Source organism: Fukomys damarensis, unplaced genomic scaffold, assembly GCF_012274545.1.
Source record: "Fukomys damarensis isolate Sample0158 unplaced genomic scaffold, DMR_v1.0_HiC HiC_scaffold_35, whole genome shotgun sequence".
Lineage (NCBI taxonomy): Eukaryota > Metazoa > Chordata > Mammalia > Rodentia > Bathyergidae > Fukomys > Fukomys damarensis.
In genome coordinates this window covers 19,682,461-19,702,797 of record NW_022900947.1, presented here as the reverse complement: position 1 = coordinate 19,702,797, position 20,337 = coordinate 19,682,461, and the positions used below count along the sequence as shown (strand labels likewise).

General features: G+C 35.1%; 1 protein-coding gene across 1 annotated transcript in view; it reads right to left on the bottom strand.

Moving 5' to 3' along the window:
* Positions 1-1,747: 1,747 nt before the first annotated feature.
* Stim2 (stromal interaction molecule 2) overlaps positions 1,748-20,337 on the bottom strand; it is a 106,492-nt gene continuing 87,902 nt past the window's right edge. Inside the window, exons 9-12 of the mRNA XM_010608459.2 lie at positions 19,954-20,054; positions 19,478-19,716; positions 6,888-7,158; positions 1,748-3,394 (exon numbers count right to left, since the gene is read on the bottom strand). Of these exons, the coding sequence (XP_010606761.1) occupies positions 2,914-3,394; positions 6,888-7,158; positions 19,478-19,716; positions 19,954-20,054 (1,092 nt within the window). The 3' untranslated portion in view covers positions 1,748-2,913. The remainder of the gene's footprint in view (positions 3,395-6,887; positions 7,159-19,477; positions 19,717-19,953; positions 20,055-20,337) is intronic.

Here is a 20,337-nt window from a genome sequence, read left to right as displayed (position 1 = left end):
AAAAAAAAAAAAAAAAAAAAATCAAAGTGTTGATTAGAATTTATACAGCATGACTTAGCAGTTAAGAACAGGGCTCACCCACGTAATAGCTATATGACCCGCAGCAAATTATTAGTTTTATGGGCTGTTTTCTCATAGTTAAATGGTGATTTGAAAAGAAAAATAAAGTATCTAGTTTATAGGGGTGGCTGTAAAGACGATAACAAATAGTTTAAACATCTTAAAATATGTAAAATACTTTGAACAGTGCCTGGCATATAGAGTGGTCAATAAATGTTAAATGCTATTATTCCACATATCATAAATTTGGTAAAAGCGTAATGTTTAATGACAGAAGCATGTCTGAAAAGATGTTAAATCTACATAATGGCATATTAATATACAGTCGCTAAAATGTCTATGAAGATTAATATTAAAGAAATGCTTATATTAAGTAAAAAAGCATGATGCAAAAATGAATATAAGTATGATTTCAATTATGTAAAATATACATCAATACGTAGAAAAATAACTAGCAGAAAACATACCAAAATATTAAAAGCAGTTATTTGGGGTAGTAGAATTTGACCCGCTCGTTATTGTTTTCTATCATTAATCTTTTTAACCGTAAGAAGTTTTAAAAACAGGAAAACATCATAATTTTGAAAGGTTAAAATAAGGCAACAAATGGGTAATTTTAAAAATTTATAGAAATGCCCAAGTTTTTACATATAAATGATATAGCACAGAAATTATTGTGACTTTCCAAAACTTAATTTTTTCTGTTGAATTTACAAATATAGAGTATCATATTAATGCAAAATAAATATTACAAACTACATAAAGCAGTAAATGTCCCTTGGTTCAATCTGTTTATAAATGAGAGTGTGAAATGCAGCACAACAGTGTATTCCCCAACTCAAAGCAGCCGCCCACCCTGAGCAGCTGTGGCCCAGCTGATTCCAAACCCAGCTCCCTTCCAAGCCTGGGATCAGCCATTCTGCAGGAAGCTCCGCACCCGTTTCATCCTAGGCTCCAGAGGCGTATGCATTTTCTACCCATCAAACTACCGATTCCCATCCTATTTGCAATTTTCAAAGAGAACAACTCCTCTTATCTGTTTGTAAGAAAAAGGAAGAGATAAAGCATTCCTTTCATTCTGAATAAACTTAACAGAACACTTTTCAACTCTTCATATGACTTTCCTCTTCCTAAAAAACTTTAAGCCTGTGTTGCTAAACTCTGCCTTCCAAATTACCATACCCTATTATTAATACGCTCATTTCAATCAAAGTCTGCCCTTATAGCATTTGGTTTGTTAAATATGTATCAGCTGATGTAAGTATCATTTAAGACCTTAACTGGTTTTAACAATGGGATCAAAGAAGACAAATAATCACAATTTATAGGAGACTTGCAAACTTCTCCATATTCTTGATAATTAAAACTTTTCTGTAGAGCAAATCTCAAAAGAAACTTGTTATCGATCAGCATTTTTACCTAAACAGCACTAGGTTAGATTATGTATTTCAGCCATAAAGCTGAAAAACGATTCTAATATGTATCAGTTTTTCACCCAAACAACCACATTGCATTCTATAGGTCACTTATGATGGAATTTTAAAAAGTACAGTAAGCAGAACCTCCCCAGATGGTAAGGTGCTTTGTTGTTCTATGTGACATTTCTCATAACAAATCTACCTTTATAGACAGTCTATCAATTTAGCGAACACCAAACTTTACAAATTAATACAACACAATCTAAATGCACCATAAATTTATATTTGTTAATCTTGATATTATAACATTTAAACATTTCAAGCTACATAAAAAATACGACAAACAATATTAAATAGAAATTTGTTGACAACTTCCAAAGCATCACTATTTCTTATATTGCAATTAAGCAACAAGATAGCTTACAGTTCTCCAGAAAACATAGTGTTTTTAGTGGAGTATTATCAACAAAAATCAACACAATCCCACACAATCATGTCTCCAATTTATTATCTTTTCCACAGTACAAATTTTTCACAAACCGTAAGTCCTTGCAATTATTCAAAGTCTGTAAACAAGTGCCTGAATCCCCACACCCCCATTTCAGTTTAAGCTTGTGAATGTTTTAAGTCCTTCAATCAAGTTTCAACTCTTCCATTTGCATAAGGAATTATGAGCCTTCTCTCTTTAAATTATTTATATTTTATCATACAGCCTGCAATGCAGTAAATCACAGTGAAAGCCCTGGGGAAAACAAAACAACATGATCTTTACAGCAGGACTTGAAACTTCATAATATTAAATGCATTTAAAGAAGCGCCCCATAATAAAAGCATGGGTTTTCATTTCCCAAAATCAAGTCAATTAGAAACTCTAGTTTCTACTTAAAAATCCAATTTTGATCTAAAAGTGAAAACAGTTCCCTATTCATAGTCATTTATAAACTCTACACAGTTTCACTTGCAGAGATTTATTTTTTCCAGTCTGGAAAACAGTAGTGCAATTAGTTTTACTTCTCTTAAGTTACTTAGTCCATGATGTAAATAGCTCTGTGGAAAGATAAGAAGATGCTTGGTAAACAAGAAATTTTTGCAAGCCCATGCTGGCTTACTAGTCCATTAAAGCTTGTAAGTCCATAGTGGCTTTCAACAAAATGTATACACATCACTAACAACAAAGCAGAAATAAATAGGCAGAAAGGACTGTAAACTGTCTCATCTCTTAATGATTTTTCAGTAATAACTGACTTGATGAATTGATTACCTAGTCATTTAAGCAGACAGTAGACAGCTGCCCTTAAGGACATTCCACTATGCATCCAGTCTGGAAAGCCAGTGGAATTACATTCCTAAAATTAAAACAAAAAGTAGGGAGTGGAGGGTGGGAGATAATAGTTTACAGATGCCACCTGGATGGAATTCCATCAAGTCAGCCAGGTCACTTAGATTTCTTCTTAAATAGGCTTTTGATTTTTGATGGCTTTTTGCTCTTCTCTCCATTATGACAAAGGTCATGTGGGATGCTGCTTATCCTGGTAACGCTTGCGGCTTCCTGAATGGGTTTGCTGTCGTTGCCAGCTGAAGAACACGATATGTGGCGAGGTTTAGGCACCGGGATACCACTAGAAAGCTGGTTCATGCTACAGGATTTCTCCAAGATGCCATTGTACACTTTGCTTGCAGGACTGAAGATCATACTCTTGGTTTCTGTCAGACCTACACAATCGGGAGAGCCCTGGGAGAGGTCAGTAGTGATGGGCGAATCTCCTCTGGAGGAATCCTCTAGGGAGAGCTCATCTCTTGATATCTTTCGAGGAGACAATGTCTGGTATATCTCAAGGCTTGAAGGAGGAGACTGCTTCCTCCCAATGGAAGAGTTTAAGGAGTCACATTCTGAAGCGGTGTCTAGCAGCACTTCCCTGAGTGAGACAGATGTAAAAGTATAAATTCTAAATCAGTATGTTCTTAGACACTCAGCACATATTCTACCTAAAACTGTCTTTGATTACCAAAATGTAAAAGGAGAAATGCCACAATTCTACACATATTTCTACAAAATTGGAAAGCTACAACAAAATAATGTAGCTCATTAAACTTTTTAATTTTAACATAAATTATAACAAAAAACCTGCAGTCTAAGAAACTATAACTTATGCCTTCTTCAATCACAAAAGGAATGTAAATATTTAAATATTATAGTTTGTTTTTTTTTTTTACCATTTCTACTTTTGTGTTTTTCAGTAATGAGTGTTTTTCTGAATTATAGAACTGGCACTATATATTTGAAAAGATGGAACTTTAATCACTGCTTTTCTATTTAATTTTTGGTCATTACCTTGAAGATATATAGCTTCCTAATAAAGGAATATACTACACTACAATATTAAATCTACTAAGTTTTTAAAGGGGGGCAGGGAGTTGAGGTGTGGCAAAGTAGAATAGATGAGAGGTGAAAGGCAAATATGTAATTGTTTTTTAAAAATAAATTCTCACAGAATTACTCATTTGTGAATGCCTCCCTCCTTTTCTCACAGTGCCAAGAGAAGTAAAGCAGGGTGGAAAAGTAAAAGTTCATTAACACAACAGCCATCATACAGTAAATGCCGTCAGTCATTTCTTCAGACTCTCAAATCCACCACTCCTTGTCAGCTACCATCCCTCTCTTAATAGTAACTCACCTAAATGATCACAATTGCTTCTTTGTTTTGTTTTTTTGAGACAGGGTCTCACTATGTAGTTGAGACTGACCTGGAACTCACTATGTAGCCCAGGCTGGTCTCAAACTCACAGTGATCCTCCTGCCTCAGCCTCCTGAGTGCTGGGATTACAGGCGTGGGCCACCACGCCCGGCTACAATTACGTCTTAATTGGTCTCTTTGCTTATTTTCCAGTCATTAAAGTGATTTTTAAAAAGTCAATCACAGCACATTTTTACTTGGTCTCACTTGCTCAAGATTACCCAGTGCTTTTTCTCACAGAATAAAATCCAAAGTCCTTGCCAAAACCTACGAGGCCTGGCCATCGCTCCAATCATATGCCCTGCCTCACTCCACACAGCTTCCTCCTGTTTCTCCAGCAGGCCAATGTTGGGACTCCCTCATGGCTTTGCACCCGACGCTTCCAGTGCCTCTTATTAACTTCTTGTCCAATCTCTGTGTGGCTTTCTTCTCTGTCGTTCACATTATTGCTTTCTCCTCAGAGATACCTCCCCTAACCACGTGGTGTAAAAGAGCATTCTTTTACCTTCTACCCATCTTGATCATCCTAGCATGTGCCAGTACCCTAAATGATTTCATATAAACCTGTCTAAAGTCAGTACTCCCAGAAGAAAGAAAAACTGATGGGAGGGCTTATTAACTTCTGTATTCTTTACACTGGAACAGTGGCAAAATTACAGTGGATAATTAATTAAAATGTGTTGAGTTAAAGTATGAATGAACAGAACGAGATCTTAAAAAACAGGGACCATGTCTTACTCACTTCTGTATACACTGACTCCAACATAAATATTGCACTCCATGAAAAATGATTAAGAAATAGAAGGTAAAGTCAAGGTGAAAAGTAACTGGCCAAAGAAGTACAGTGAGAAAGGGCTAGAACTAAAGACAGGACGGAAAGGCAAGAACACACAAAATTATAATCCATCAGCTGGAGGTAGACCAGGACCACCCATTAGCAAAAGCACAGCACAAAGCAAGGGTTAAATTCACACTTCCAGAAGGAATGACCATCACTTTGGATGGCCGAGGATTACTATCACTGTTCATATTATTTATACGCTTATTAGAAATATGACTGGGCCGGGAATTTAGCTCATTATCTCAGTGGTGCTGCTGCCTGCCTCGCAAGCTCAAGGACCTGACTTCAATCCCCGGTACCAAATAAAAGAAGAAATAAGGCATTTACTTTTATACTTATTTTGGGGGTACCGGGGACTGAACTCAGAACCTTGCGCTTGTGAGCATGCAGTGGAACCACTGAGCTAAATCCCTGGCAAAATATGGCATTTACTTTTGACAAGCATTTTATGTTACTACTATATTTTAGAAATAAATGAGACTAACCAAGCAAAGTTACACCAGATTCTACAATTGCAATGCAGATACAAACACTGAACTATCTCTTTCAGAATAAGGTATAATGATTACTTGCTAATCATACAATTATATTTGCCCTGCAGGTAAAACAATTAAGGACAAAAAATGATCATTTGATAATATCATCTTTAGAGTAACTAGCTAGACAGCGAGGGACCATGGAGCATTGTGCCCATTCCCTTTGTTCTTTTTATTGAGATGTTAAGACTCTGGGAAGCCACATAGCTACTAAACGGCAAAACCAGAATCACATCACTTAGTACCACTGTTTCAAAAGAGAATGTGGTTTAGAAAGGCTTCCTCGACAACAATGGGCCTCATGAAGCCCTGATGTCCTTAAACTTGACAAAACACTCCTGCTATGCCCATTTTGGGAAGAAAGTATTCTTTCTTCCTGCATTCTTGACATTTTCTTAAACCTTGGGCCTATGATACTGCTTGTGTGCAAGTACTAGCACATAACAGAAAAACAAATTGAACAGCAACAAATCATTTAAAAATATTAGTCATATTTGATGTTTTGTTATGCTCGGGTGTAAAGCTTAGGCTCTACATTTTATATATAAAAATTGTTATTGTAGCATAGTTATGATATGAGACCTGAGTCAACTGTATCCAGTGTCTTCTAAGCAGTTATTCCTCAAAACAGCTAGTTCCATGAAAGGTAGAATCCAAGATGGCTTCCCTAGTTACTCAATCCAACACAAAAAATATTAAGTGCTGTTGTGAAGGGAGTGTGCAGGTAAATTATGGCTTCAAAGTAGTTAATACAGTGAGATTATTATTATCCAAAATTATTATCCAGGTAAGTAAAGTTGAGTGTAGAGACCAAAGATGGAGGAAATCAAGAGATCAGCACTGGAGGGTTTTATAGAAGGGAAATTCTCTGTGAGTGGCTTTAAAATGTGGACCACGTGACAAGGGATAGGAAGCAGTCTTTAGGAGCTGAGAAGAGCCCTGCCCACAGAGAGCAACACAGAAATAGGACCTCAGTGCTACAGTCATAAGAACTGACTCCTGCCACACACATGAGATCTGAAGCGCACCCTGAACTCCAAATGAGAATGCAATTCAGCCCACACCTTGATTTAAGCTTTGTGAGACCCTAAGCAGAAAACCCAAACACACCAGGCCTGGACTACTGACACAGAGGACTGGGTGCTAATAACGGGTATCAAGTGAAGCCACTGTCTGTGGAACTTGGTATGCAGCCAGAGAAATCTAACACAATGTACCACCCTGCCGCATTCCCTCCGGACCTCACAGCTCACGCCCATCCAGCCCCAGCATACATCAAGTTACGCACTGCCAATACCATTGCTTTTCAGCAGTGAAGTAAATGGCCTCTTCCTCCTCTTCGTTTCGGTAGAGTGCAGGACAACTTGACACTGAGAGGATATCCGGATCCGGGGAAGGCAGGGAGTGCTGGGGGTGCTGGGGGAGCCAAGGGTGGGAGGGGTGGGGGACATGTGGAGGAAGCTGAGCTCGCTGAGACTGTGGCGAGGATGAGGATGGCATGATGCTGCGACGAGAGCGGCACAAACTGCTGCTTCTGGCTAAAGATCCAGCAGGTTTTGCCATGGTCCCTGAAAAACATAAACCAACACAGTAAGAAAGCTCACGAAGCCCTTGGCTCTCTCTACAGAACCTACAGATGCACACACACAAGAACTAATGCTGCTGATACACCACTATTCACTCTTTTCTTACCAAAGTAGGCAACTATGCAGTAATTATTCTCTTCCATCCATACTGAGAAAGTTCAAGGTTAAGATATAAAAATTTAACGAAAATGAAAAGAGGCCTAAAAATTAAACAGAAGTGAATGTAAAACAAAGTTTTAATGTAAAAATCTATTACTAACCACAAAGGCTTCAAATTTTAAAATCATGTAGTGCAATTTAAAAGGAATTTACATTTTATGTCAAAGCTTTTTTAATGAGTATTAGCTTTAAAATACTAGAAGAATTAACAGTATAGGTACATTAACCAGTGGGTATAACTTGATATATCCACACAATTTGAATTTCAAGTTTTAGTTTATGTACTATAAACACAGGGAAAGCTGCAGAAAAAATTACTTCTTAAAAATAGACTATTATGGAACTAAACATCAGTCTTAATTCACTTTATTTCTACTACCAGTCTCAGTCTAAAACTCACGCAAATGGTAAACAAACATGTCCTACCTCCTTACCAATTTCCTGAACAGACATTCCACTTCTTTCCCTTAACTCAAACACAGCTTGCCTAAGAACAAGCTTTTCAAGATCAAACCGTTCATTCCTGCACACTTCATAGGCCAAAGATCAGGACAAGACTGTGGCCTCTTTGCTACCCAATACTGCCTGCATACCCTTTATAAAAATGTGCTCCTTGGGAAGCTCAGACTGCACTAACGTCCAATTCACTGGTCATTACCCAGTCATTCTCACTCTCACCAGTCCATCCCCTCTCCTCAGTGACACGAGCAAGGACACTTAACCAGAATGGTCATCTCTCCTGCCCTGATCTTCATCTCTACTCCACCAGCCACTCTCATGCCTTGTCTTGCCATCACTCAGAACTGTTCCATCTCTTAAATTATAAATTAGGACACTAGATATTTACATTCTGATCACATTTCTACCTCCCTTGTTCACACATCCAACCCAATCATGTACTGATCCCTTTTCTGTCCCAACTCAAGAACCTTACTCGATAATTCCTTTTCCGATCTTTATTTTCAACATCCTTTTCTAAACATCAGCATTTGAAAACAAATGCTGAAAAGACAAACCTATAAAACACACAAACAATAATTATAGAAACAAGAAAGCCTGCTGTGCCCTAGAATGTTTCTCCCCTTTTTTTCCTTTTTATGGAAAAGAATTATTGTTATTGTCTCCAGTATTTCATTTTCACTCATTTGGTAAATAAACTGTAAAGTGCTTACACACTCACAATGTCACCAAAAGTACTCTCCACCAGGTCACGATCTAACGCCTGGCTGCTAAATTCAGCACATCTGACACTGTTACTTTGCCCTTTCCCTGATTTCTCTGGGGGACAATCCCACCACCTCCTTTTATCTATTACTGGTTGGCCTTCTTCAAAGTTCTGCTCTAGGCCTTGTTCTAGTATCATTTCACTTATTCATCCTGAGCAATCTGACTCACTTTCATGACTTCAGTTATCATTTATAGTCTAGAGACACCCACATTTTAACCCACATTCACTCTTGCTCCATAGACCCTTATCTCCAACTGCCTATTGGTCACTTAATGTTACACAGATACCCACTGAATTCAATATTTTCCTCTTCAAACTCATTCCTTCTGGGTCCCTTGTCCCAGGAACAACAACCAATACCAACCCAGGTATCAGAATTGTAAACACAGGTACTGTTGGACTCTTCTTTCTCCATCTTAAACCATATCACATTAATCATAAGCTGCTTCCAGGTGTAGTTCGATATCCTTCAAATCTGTTACATACCTGTATCCTCACTGCCAATGGATCATCTGGACTCTTTCACCAGTTTTCTAAGTGATCTCTCCCTTCCAATGTACTTTCCACACTGCAATGCTCAGCAGATACTGCACTCATTCCCAGAATTACTAGTTATTTGGAATACGCAGTAAAAATAGCAAGATTCAGTCAAAAGTTATGGCAAAGTCTAAGAAGCATCCAGATTAACCACTTGAAAAATAAGGGCCACAGCCAGACACACAAAAAAATAATCCACAAACAAGTATTAAGAAGTAAATAGTTATGTAAAACCCTTCACAATTCATTGAAAAACAAAGATAAAAATAAGTAAACTGGTCATATGTATTATTACAACTTAATAATCTTTTCCAAAAGTTTCTTATATGTTGCCTCTCTCCTGCCTAGAAAAATCCCTCCATTAGAGAGATAGATTGAATCCTTCCATAACTCCTTCCAAAAATTATTTACACTGTGAATTGAGGGGTCCTCATGTTGCTTGAAGAGGTCCACACAGAGCTGAATACAGTTATAACATCATAAAATTTAAAAGCACTGCATTTTGGGTTTGTAACAAGCTTTCTTTTATATAATGTGAATATAATAGTTTTATCATACCCTCAGGCCATTATTATTTCCTAGTGAAAATGAACATCATTTGTACCTATGATTTTCAATAATAGTTAAATGATACATTTAAGCTCACTAAACAAATTTATCTCATAGATAACTTTTCAGTCTAATATTAAGAATTACTGTACCAGTAAAAGCACAGAAATTTAATATGATCCTGTATTTATCACTAGTTAATGTGGTGTTTTTCAGACTTAAAATAATAATTTTTGGTTTCAGTAAGGGATTCAACACCAACCCAAACTAGCAAGTAACATACATATTTCTGATTCTAGCAACACGCCAGTAATAGACAATCTGACCACTATTTTCTAACTTCCCCAAACACATTTTAAATGCTATCAAATACTTCAAAATGTTGGATAAAATATAACAACTGTTTTAAATGCATAATGCTTGCAAGCAAGAACAACGAATTATCAGGTGCCAGAACAAAAGACTAAAAGTGAGTTGTGAGGGATGGGACAGCTGCTGTGGGAGGGTATCAATCTTAGCAATCGAAGGGTTAGGGTTTAATCCGAGGCTATCAAATTAAGCACTGAGTGCACGTGAGGCAAGTACTGGAAATTGTGTGTCCAGAAGGGCGGCATTCTTCAGTGAAACAGTGTGTTAGAAAACAAAAATCTGACCAGTATAAAGGAATTTTCTGTCACTACATAGTCTCCACATACAGGGATTTGAAAAGGCCCTGTGAACAACCTAATACGCTGGGTCTGTAACTCCTATTAGCCTGGAGTTTAAATTCATATTAACAGAAGCATCTGTGAAATCCCAATCTAAAAAGTGACATAAAGTTGGCCCTGAGTTGATGATATCCTTGAATCTACTGCCAGAAGCAAAGGAAATCATTTTGAATGGAACCCCAATCCCTCAAAAAATGTCATGCAGGGGAAAACACACAAATCCTTTTAAATCAACTCAAGGAAGAATTATACAACAAGATAGAGAAGGTAGTTATTATGCAGTCATTAGAAGCCCTGTAATAACCAACCAAGAACAATGAATAAATTATGAAAAACAAAAGGAATTTTTTTTTTTTAGAGACAGGGTCTCACTATGAAGTTGAGACTGACCTGGAACTCACTATGTAGCCCAGGCTGGTCTAGAAATCACAGCGATCCTCCTGCCTCAGCCTCCCAAGTGCTGGGATTACAGGCGTGTGCTACCACACCCGGCTTTCAAAAAGAACTTTTAAATCATTAAACTATAAGGCCAGGAATTTAGCTCAGTGGTTCCAGCGCCTACCTTACAAGTGCAAGGGCACGAGTTCAAACCTTGATACGGGAAAAAAAAAATCGTTAAACTATAAAATAATAGATGTGTGTGTGTGTGTGTGTGTGTGTGTGTGTGTGTGTATACTGGTGATCAAACCCAGGATCTTGCGCATGCAAGGCAGGCGGTGGTAAAACTGAGCTAAATCCCCAGCCCTAAAATAATAGATTTTAATGTGAGAAAACAACAAAGCACAAAAGAGAAATCTGATGAAGATGCAAAGAGAGCTAAAACAAATGAAAAACAATCATGGAAGTTAAAAATTAAAAGATGTGTTAAAATTGAACAGCTGAAGAATTAGTAATGTAGAACACAGAACTAATGAAACTTCTCTTATTGTAGCACAACTACATAAGAAGACTAAAAACAAAGGTTAAAAAACATCAAAAGTAAAATAAGATACAATGTATAAATAGGATAACAGTTGTCTTAATATTTCTACATAAGTAATACTCCTGAAGTACATATAAAGAAAAATATTTGAAGGCATAATAACCAGTAATTTTTTTCAGAAATAATAACAAGTATTTATCTTTAGATTCAAGAAACACATCAAGCCAGGCATGGTAGAACATGCCTGTAATCCCAACACCCGGGATACTGAAGCAGGACAAAGGCAAGTTTGAGGCTGGCCTGGGCAACACAACAAATCACTCTATTAAAGACAAACAAATGAACAGACAAATGTGAGAGGCCCATCAAATTATCAGTCTAAAACTTCTTACAAACCCACATCCAATCTTACTGTAATGACACTACATGATATCAATGAATACGTTTCCAAGAGTCAGAGAAAAATAACAGATTTACTAAAAAGAAACTGGAAATTTGACTGACTACCAACTTCTCAATAGCAACAAACAAGGCAACTTCAAAGTATTCTGGAGAATACAGAATCAAATTCTGCTGCTCTAGAATTTGATACCTACTTACCCTATTCCTCTCAGTTGAGAGTTAAAGACATTTTCCATCAAAGACTTAGAGAATTTATCACTTCTAGTTGCCCAATGAAAGAACTTTTACTAAAGAATATATTTTCAAAATAGAGGCAAGGTGGGGGGGTAAAAAAACAAAACAAAACATACTGAGTCAGACATGGTACTGCACACCTGTAATATCAACACTCAGGAGTCTGAGGCAGGAGAACTGCTGGAAGGCCAGCCTGGGTTACACAGCTGAGCCCAGCATCAGCTTGGACTATATACATGTTTTATGTCTTAAAACAAACAGAACATAATGATGAACCAAGAAATAAACACGTAAGCATATGTAAATAATGACTTTAAAAAAACAAAAATGATTGTTCTAAAATTTCACACAAAACAAAATATTTGACAACATGAACACGTAAAATAGGAAAAGGAGTTACCAAGATGAAAACATCTGAAGATTCCTAATTACTCAGGAGAATGACTGAGAAGTTTGAAAAATATACACTACAGAACAAGATTCCTGAGATTCAGTACTTCTATTTCTTATAGAGCAATACCTAGAGTCAAAAAATGAAAAAAATTCACTTAGAAAGTGGAAAAAGATATGCTGGGCAAATATCAATCAAAAGAAAGCTATTATTTATGTTAGTATCAAGGAGTACAATTTTAAAGACGAATGTGTTAGCCATAAAGCAGCCCCTACATAATTATTAAAGGAAAAATTAATCTAGAACCTGTATTCACACTATAAAACAGAAATGATCCAAATTAGAAAGGGAGATTTTTAATAAACATCTCTCTAAAACAGACAGAAAAACTAAATTCTATTAGTACAGTGATTTTATCATAGCTAATATGTTATATAACAGATTGTACAATATACAATTAAAAATATACTTGTCAGATATATATATGGAATATTTATAATATATACCTAAATAAATACTAAGTCACAAAGCTAGTCCCAGGGAATACCAAAACATAAATGTCATGTACAAATCACAAAGCAATTAAAAACCAATAAACAAAGATGTTTTAAAAACCAATGTCCAAACAAAAAGTAAAACATATATAAATTTGGAAAGCAAAATGTGTATTTCCAGATAATTGATACTTCAAGGAAGAGATATTTCAAAAATTAGAAGCTGTTCAAACTAGTTGGTAAATATTTGGTGGGGGTGGATAAAGGAGTATTTAGCAGGCATGTTACAGTCTTAAAAATCATATATTAAAGGAAAAACAAGAAGCAAATATTCAAGAGTTATATGTCTAAATATTAAAACAAAGAAACAAAAATTCCAAGAAAGTAAACAAGAGGAGAAGTGGAGAATATCAACAAAGTCAAGAGCTTTTTCAAGAGTAAAAGTATGAAAACAAACAGATAAACTATGTTATATTCATTTAATATTTCTGGACACCATAAATAAGTAGTTATAAGGATCAAAGAAGTTTAACATGTACTTGAAATTTTAAGTCATAAATGCTATACATAATTTTGTGCCAACAATTCTTTAAAAACAGGTGAAACCAACAATATTTTGAAAACATGACTTAAAAACTCTATACTTTATGTGTGAATTTTTTAACTTATCTTTTATTAGTATGTATTTTTGATGCCTAACAGTGACATCTCATTCTTGGGAAGTGATACATAAAAATTATCACATCTTGATCACTCCCCCAACTTTCCCCTATCCTCCTTCCCCAGGTCCCCTTCCATCTCCAAAAAGAAGTCTACTTGCCTTTTTCCTACCATCTTTCTTTTATTTTGCTCTGCAAATTTTGTATTTTGGGTTTTTCATATAAGAAAACCATACAATACTTAACCTCCACTGCCTTATTTATTTTACTCAGCCTCATGGTCTCAAGATCCACCTACTTTCCCAGACATATAACAACTTATCTTTTTATGTCTGAGTAGTACTCCATTGGGTATATGCACCACATTTTCTTTATACATTAACCTGTTAATGGGCATACAGGGCAGATAAAATCAATATTGTTAAAATTTCCTTATTATCAAAGATGACATATAGATAGATTTAATACAGTTTCAACCAAAATACCAGCAACATTCTTCACAGAGTTAGAAAAAACAATCCTAAAATCTACCTGGAACTAGACCAGAAAAGTCAAAACAATCCTAAGCAAAAAGAGCAAAGCAGGAGGAATTACAATCTTGGAGTTCAAATTATACTACAAAAGGTACAGCAATAAAAATGGTAGTACTAGCACAAAAACAGATACATAGACCAATGAAACAGAAGACACAGAAATAGCCATGTACACTTTTAATTATCTGATCTTTGACAAAAGGGCTGAGAGCAAATGCTGGCAAAAAGGTAGCATCTTTAACAAATGGTGCTGGACAACTGGTTGTCTACGTGCAAAAGAATTAATCTAGATCCACATTCTCACTTTGTACTAAAATCAAATCAATATGGATCCAATACATAGCTAAAAAACCACAAACACTGAATCTGTTGTTAGGTAAAATATGTAAAACTCTTGAAGACTTAGACATAAGCAAGGACTTTCTGAACAGAAAAACAATTGCATAAGAAATAATACCAAGGATGAACAAATGATATTATATCAAATTAAAAAGCTTCTGCACAGCAAAAGAAATAAGAGTAAAGAGACAACTTAGAGATAGAAAAAAATTTTGCCAACTATTCCACGAACAGAGGACTAATATATAGAATATATAAAGAACGTAAAATATTAAGATTCCCAAAAGCAAAGACCCAATTAAAAAAGGAAACCTGAAATGAACAGACATTTCTCAAAAGAACAACAAATAGCCAAAATACATGAAAGAAAATGTTCACTGTCTTTGGCCATTAGAAAAATGCAAATAAAAACAACACTGAGGTTCTATTTTACTTCAGTAAGAACAGCTATCATCAAATCGAGGACTCAAAAAAAAAAATCTTTCAACAACTAAAGAAACTGAATCAGTAGTTTAAAATCTGCCTCCTACTCATTTCCACCAAAATACATTCACATCAAGTTCAATTCATAGGCATTTTATAGATATAGAGCAAAAATTTGTAACATCATTTGGGTGACTATTATAAGGCAGGGCTTTTCTTAGTGTTTTACAGGTATATTCAATTTAAAATTTAAAACATTCCCACAAGGTAGCTACACCTGATAGGAGAATTGACACACTCACAGTCTGTACCCTCAAGGCTACAAAATTAAAATACAGTGAATTAAGGAGCCAAGCATATGCAATCTTGTTCCACAGTTCCAACTGTTAACCACATTATACTACCTCTGTAAAAGTAGAAAAGAATACAATGGAAGAATAAGGAGTATTTTCTGGCTTACTTTAGGGTATCAGTACATCCTTGGTACAAAAATCAAAGACAGTGTTAGGAAAATTATTGTTAATATCATGCACTATTAAAGATACAAAAATGAAAGGAAGGAAGGAAGGAAGGAAGGGGAAACAGGCAACTATATTTTCACTAATGCTTAATGGAAATTATTTAAACAGATCAAAATTCAATAGAATAAAGAAAAAGTGATTACCTTCAATTGTGTAGAAACACAATTTGATAAAAGTGAAAACACAATCATTTAAAAGAAAAAAATATTCTTAGAAAATGGGAATAGAAATAAATTCCCTTAACTTAAAAGCAAACTAGTAAAAACACTAGCAAAAAAAATCATACTGCATGGTGAAATATTACGTATTCTTTTTAGAGACAGAAATGGCAATCCTATTGCGCGCAGTCACCACTTCTATTCAATTATTTTACTGGAGGTCTCAGTTTGGACAGTAAAGTTGGTTGAGAGGGAAGTAGAGGGGGCTGCAAGGATTGGAAAAAAAAACTTTCTGTCCATACAAAAATCAACATTTCATAAACAAGAAGCAACTTGTTTCATAATTTTCCAAAGAAAGCTTGAATACCAAAAAACTATAAAGTACATATAGATGAATTTTTTAAAGGACATGCAAAAGCTGCTCAAAAGAAAGAAATTATCTACTTTATCTAAATAAATGGAATTTATTAATAGTGAGTCTCCTCAAACAAATCAACAAATTCAAAGAAAGTCTCCCCCCACCAAAATAACTCCCAGTGGAACTTTCCAAAGAATTTCATAAACTGATCTAAAAACTCAAGAATAGTTGGTCAACAGTAAGAATTTTGAATTTAAATAATACTAAATGATTTAGTCCTAGCAAGTATCAATCCTTCCTACAAAGCTATAATTAAAGCAGAATGAAGCCAATGGAATGGAATGGAGGGCTGGAAGCATTTACATATTGATTGATGGAGAGAAGAGGTTATTATATATTATAAAGGATAAAGCAGAGACGAGGCTAGAACTCTTTATCCATACAGCAAGAGATATATTTATACTCCAACTTCACACAAACAAAAATAACTTCTAGGAGGATAAAAGGAGTAAGAAGTTAAAGGAAACTTAAAAAGTTTTGGAGTACAGACAATAATCTATTACAGTATCTTCTGAAAAGACATAAAAAACAAAAGTCAGAGTATCGAATCTGTCATTAAAAAAGCCAAAACGTAGGAGAAAATATTTGCAACCTTCAAATAACTAGAAAATACTAAGAACAGTTTTAAATCAGTTAAGTAATTCAGTTTCTCCAAAGAGCGGAGAGGAAGAAGTCAAAATGACAAATGCCAACAGATAAAATGGCACTGGGCCTCTGCAGACAATGAGGTAATAAAAACTTAAGGAACTTATTCAAGTTTCAAAACAAATTAATCAGATCTTTCCAAGAATGAACGTGGGTATATCCCAGGCACAAAAGCACTCTTACAGTGAGCAGGTAAATTGACAAAATCATTTTGAGAGCAACTTGGCAATGACCAGGAAGAGCTGCCTTCCCACTTCCTAGAAATCCATTTCTAGGTGTCCAAGTAGAAAAACACTCACGAGTTATGCCGAAAAGATACAAGTAAGAATGTTTGTTGCAATATTATTTATTGGTCAAAGAAATAGAAAAATCCCTCAGTGGAACATAGATAATCTATGGTTCTTCAATAAATAAGTAAATAAACTGTGGTTAACTCATTCCTAATTTAACCTATACATAAACATGGGAAACTGATGAAACATTTTTGATCAAAAAGTTACAAAACAGTACCTACAACTTGGTTACATTTATGTAAATATCTAAATATACAACAATGGTATATATTACAACAGGCTTCAGAATAGTACAAATATTAGAAGAGCAGAAAGTAAAGGGGATGTGCTTTTCCTATATGTGTAACGGTTCCTTTCAGAGAAAAAGGAGTGAATAAAGCAAGTGTTAAAATTCATTATCTTTTTGATGAATGGGCCCATTATTTTCAGTAGTTTTAAGTACACGTGAAGGGATTTACCAAAAATTTTAAATAAACTGCTACTGTAGTCCCATTATGAAAACATTTAGCAGATAATAAAAATCAGGAGGAAAACTATCCTCCATTCTGCTGCCCACAGAGCTAATTTTATATTTTTCCTGTTTTTCTTCATATTTAATTAAGCACAGATAATATTATTCTGTGTATAGAATCTTGTAAGATCTTTTACTTTGTTCTTAATATACCACAAACTTGTTTCTTTGTCATTTAACCAACATACAATGTATACATGCCTATGGTTAAAAAAAGAAAAGAACATTTAAAGCAGCTAAGGAGGTACAAAAAGGAAGCACCATCACACCAGCCCTGCATCTACAGCTACAGCGAGCAGCTTCCTGGCTATCAGGTCCATAAATGAGGCTTTTACAGTCGGGAGAAGGGAGTAGCACTGTGAGGCCACTGGGTGGAGGCAGAGCTCTCCAGCTGTAATGTATGGTATTGAGATAATTAATCTGATTACAACATTTCTAAAAAAGATTAGACTTCAAACTAAATCTTGTACTTTTTTCATATTTAAAAATCCAAATCATTGAAAACTTGAGCCAATTATTCACATTTAGTGTTTTTTCTTTAAATGGACATGGATTTTTCCCAACCCTCCTCCATAAAATGTTTTAAATTAAAAAGCAAAGAAAAAAAAAAACCTAGTTAATTTGGGAAATGCATCTTCAAGCACAATTCTAGACTGAATAATTACAGATTTTAGGGGGAAATTGTAACTTTCAGAAAGCTGTGATTTTCAAACACATATACGTATGAATCAGTATTATATTTGACAAGGTTAGGGGCATATAATTCAAATGAACACACCTAGAATATTGAAACTGTACAGCTGGCCTGGATCTAGCAGCCTTCGCTTTCTAGCAGTATGAGGCAAGTGAAAAGAATGAAGTCATCCACTTCCAGTGCTTGCAGCACTTAGGATCTCTCCATTTCTACCGGCTTTTAAGAGTTTACTGCCTCCTTACTCACTTTCCTAGCACTATCAGTGGGCCTATAAACCAGAGAATTAAAGCCAGAGAAATGATTTTCAAATTAAGGTTTTTATGTAATTGTTTTATACAATTAGGATCTTTTATACAACTAACTTCAAGAAAGCTGTACCAACTGGCTAGAAAAATTTAGTTTGGAAAATACTCATATATGATTTATTCTTAAAAACTAAAATTTCTATGTAAGTTTTCAACCAAGGAAGAATTAAATTCTGTTCTCCAGTCTTCAGAACCTTGTTCTGTCTACAGTTTTTCAAAAGTCTAAAATATTAGAAAAAATTTGATCAAGTAGGCAATAATTAAGCACTTACACAATAGCAAGGAAGACACCACTATAAATTCAAAAACTCCGTTAACTCTGCATAAAGTCAAAGTTAAAATATTTAACTTTCTCCTTCTTACTGAAATGTATTCTCACCATGTAAATATTTAAAAGCCCAGACCACAACTCAGCAATTAATAAAAACTAAATATGCAAAAAAAAACTACCTTTGAAAAGAGTTCTGCCTTTCAGCAATTAAAGACATTATAAGCTTCCAAACAAATACAATTTAATTTTGCTAAAAGACATACTGTTTCAGTATTTATAAGGTAAACAGAGCAGGATGATACTCTTTCAACAAAAGGACAGAATTTAAAAGGCAAAACAACAAACTAAAAAGCGTTGACTACCGGGAATGATGACTCAAAGTCAACAGTGGATTAGTAGCTGAGCTAGGATTTAAATCTAGGTTGCCACGATCTTCCCCTAATTTTTATTCTAACTATAGATCAAGTTGCCATCTGAAAGGATGCCTTCCCTCAAAGCTCAGCAATTCATACTTACAAAAATTTGTACTGTCTTTACTGTCAACGGTGTTTTTAATGTGAGTCACTTCAATTGTAAGCAATGTTTTAAAAACAAAGTCATACAGTCAACACTTTATAATAAGACTTGCTTGTGATCAATTATACAAAATAATCAAGTATTCATGTTACTTAATAGTAACTATATTTTCGTATATAAGAAAAACATGTAATATATAATATAAATATATATATATTGTGTGTGCCTCACATAGCATTCTTAAGTAGCAAGCACATAAATTAGTAACAACATAGAGGAAAATAAGTGAACAAAATTTTTGTCATGGATTTCAAAGTGCATGATTCCTAGAAGGACATGATAGAAAGTTATTTCAAAACCCATACCAACACTCTGTTGAACTCACCACTTACCAGGAAACTGTGACACTATTGGAGGTGTATCTTCATCTAAGTCATCAACTCCTCCAGCAATAGGATAGGGTGGAATGGAGACTCTGGGCATCACCACCCAGCTGTGCTCAGAATAAAGGGAAGAGGTCAGGCTGGGCAGTCCTGAGTTATGGGCTATCTGAAAGCCACAGATCTTCTCAATCTGTTGCCAGCGAAAAAGTCGTTCTCGTAAACAAGTTGTCAATTCAGAGAGAGCTTTCCTGAAAAGTCAATACAGCAATTACTAATTGCATCAAGGAGTCTTTAACATGGCACTGAAGCGGGAGGACAATTACATGAAAAGACTAGGGCAGTTAACTAATTTCAAGAAGGAATTACTCAATCTCAGAATTAGTCTTAATTATGTAATTGTGAATGATACAGTGATAAACACAGATTGTCTGCAAAGTATGCATTTTAACATAGTAGCAAATAAATCTTCAAAATAACATTCTTACTTCGCTTCCAGAATTTTGTGATCGACCTCATCTAGGGAGGAGCTATGTGCAACATGCAAAGTCCCAAAGACTGTGCTTCTCTTCTTTTTAATTTTTTCTGCCTAGAAACCCAAGGGGAGAAAAATAAGGCTAGGGTTAAAAAACCATACCCATATACTAGTAAAATTTACTTAGATTTTGAATTAATTATCATAAAACCAGTGGAGTATTATTAGTCAAGATACAGTCCTGTTTCCTAAAACAGGAAAAACAGATGAGAAAGCATGCTTTCCTAAACCAACCAATATAACTCAAAATTTTGTTTTGGAGAACTTTTCTTTCTGGATGAGAAAGTCCAAAATCTCTTTTATATCTCACAGAAAAACATTAACTGTATCCTACTGC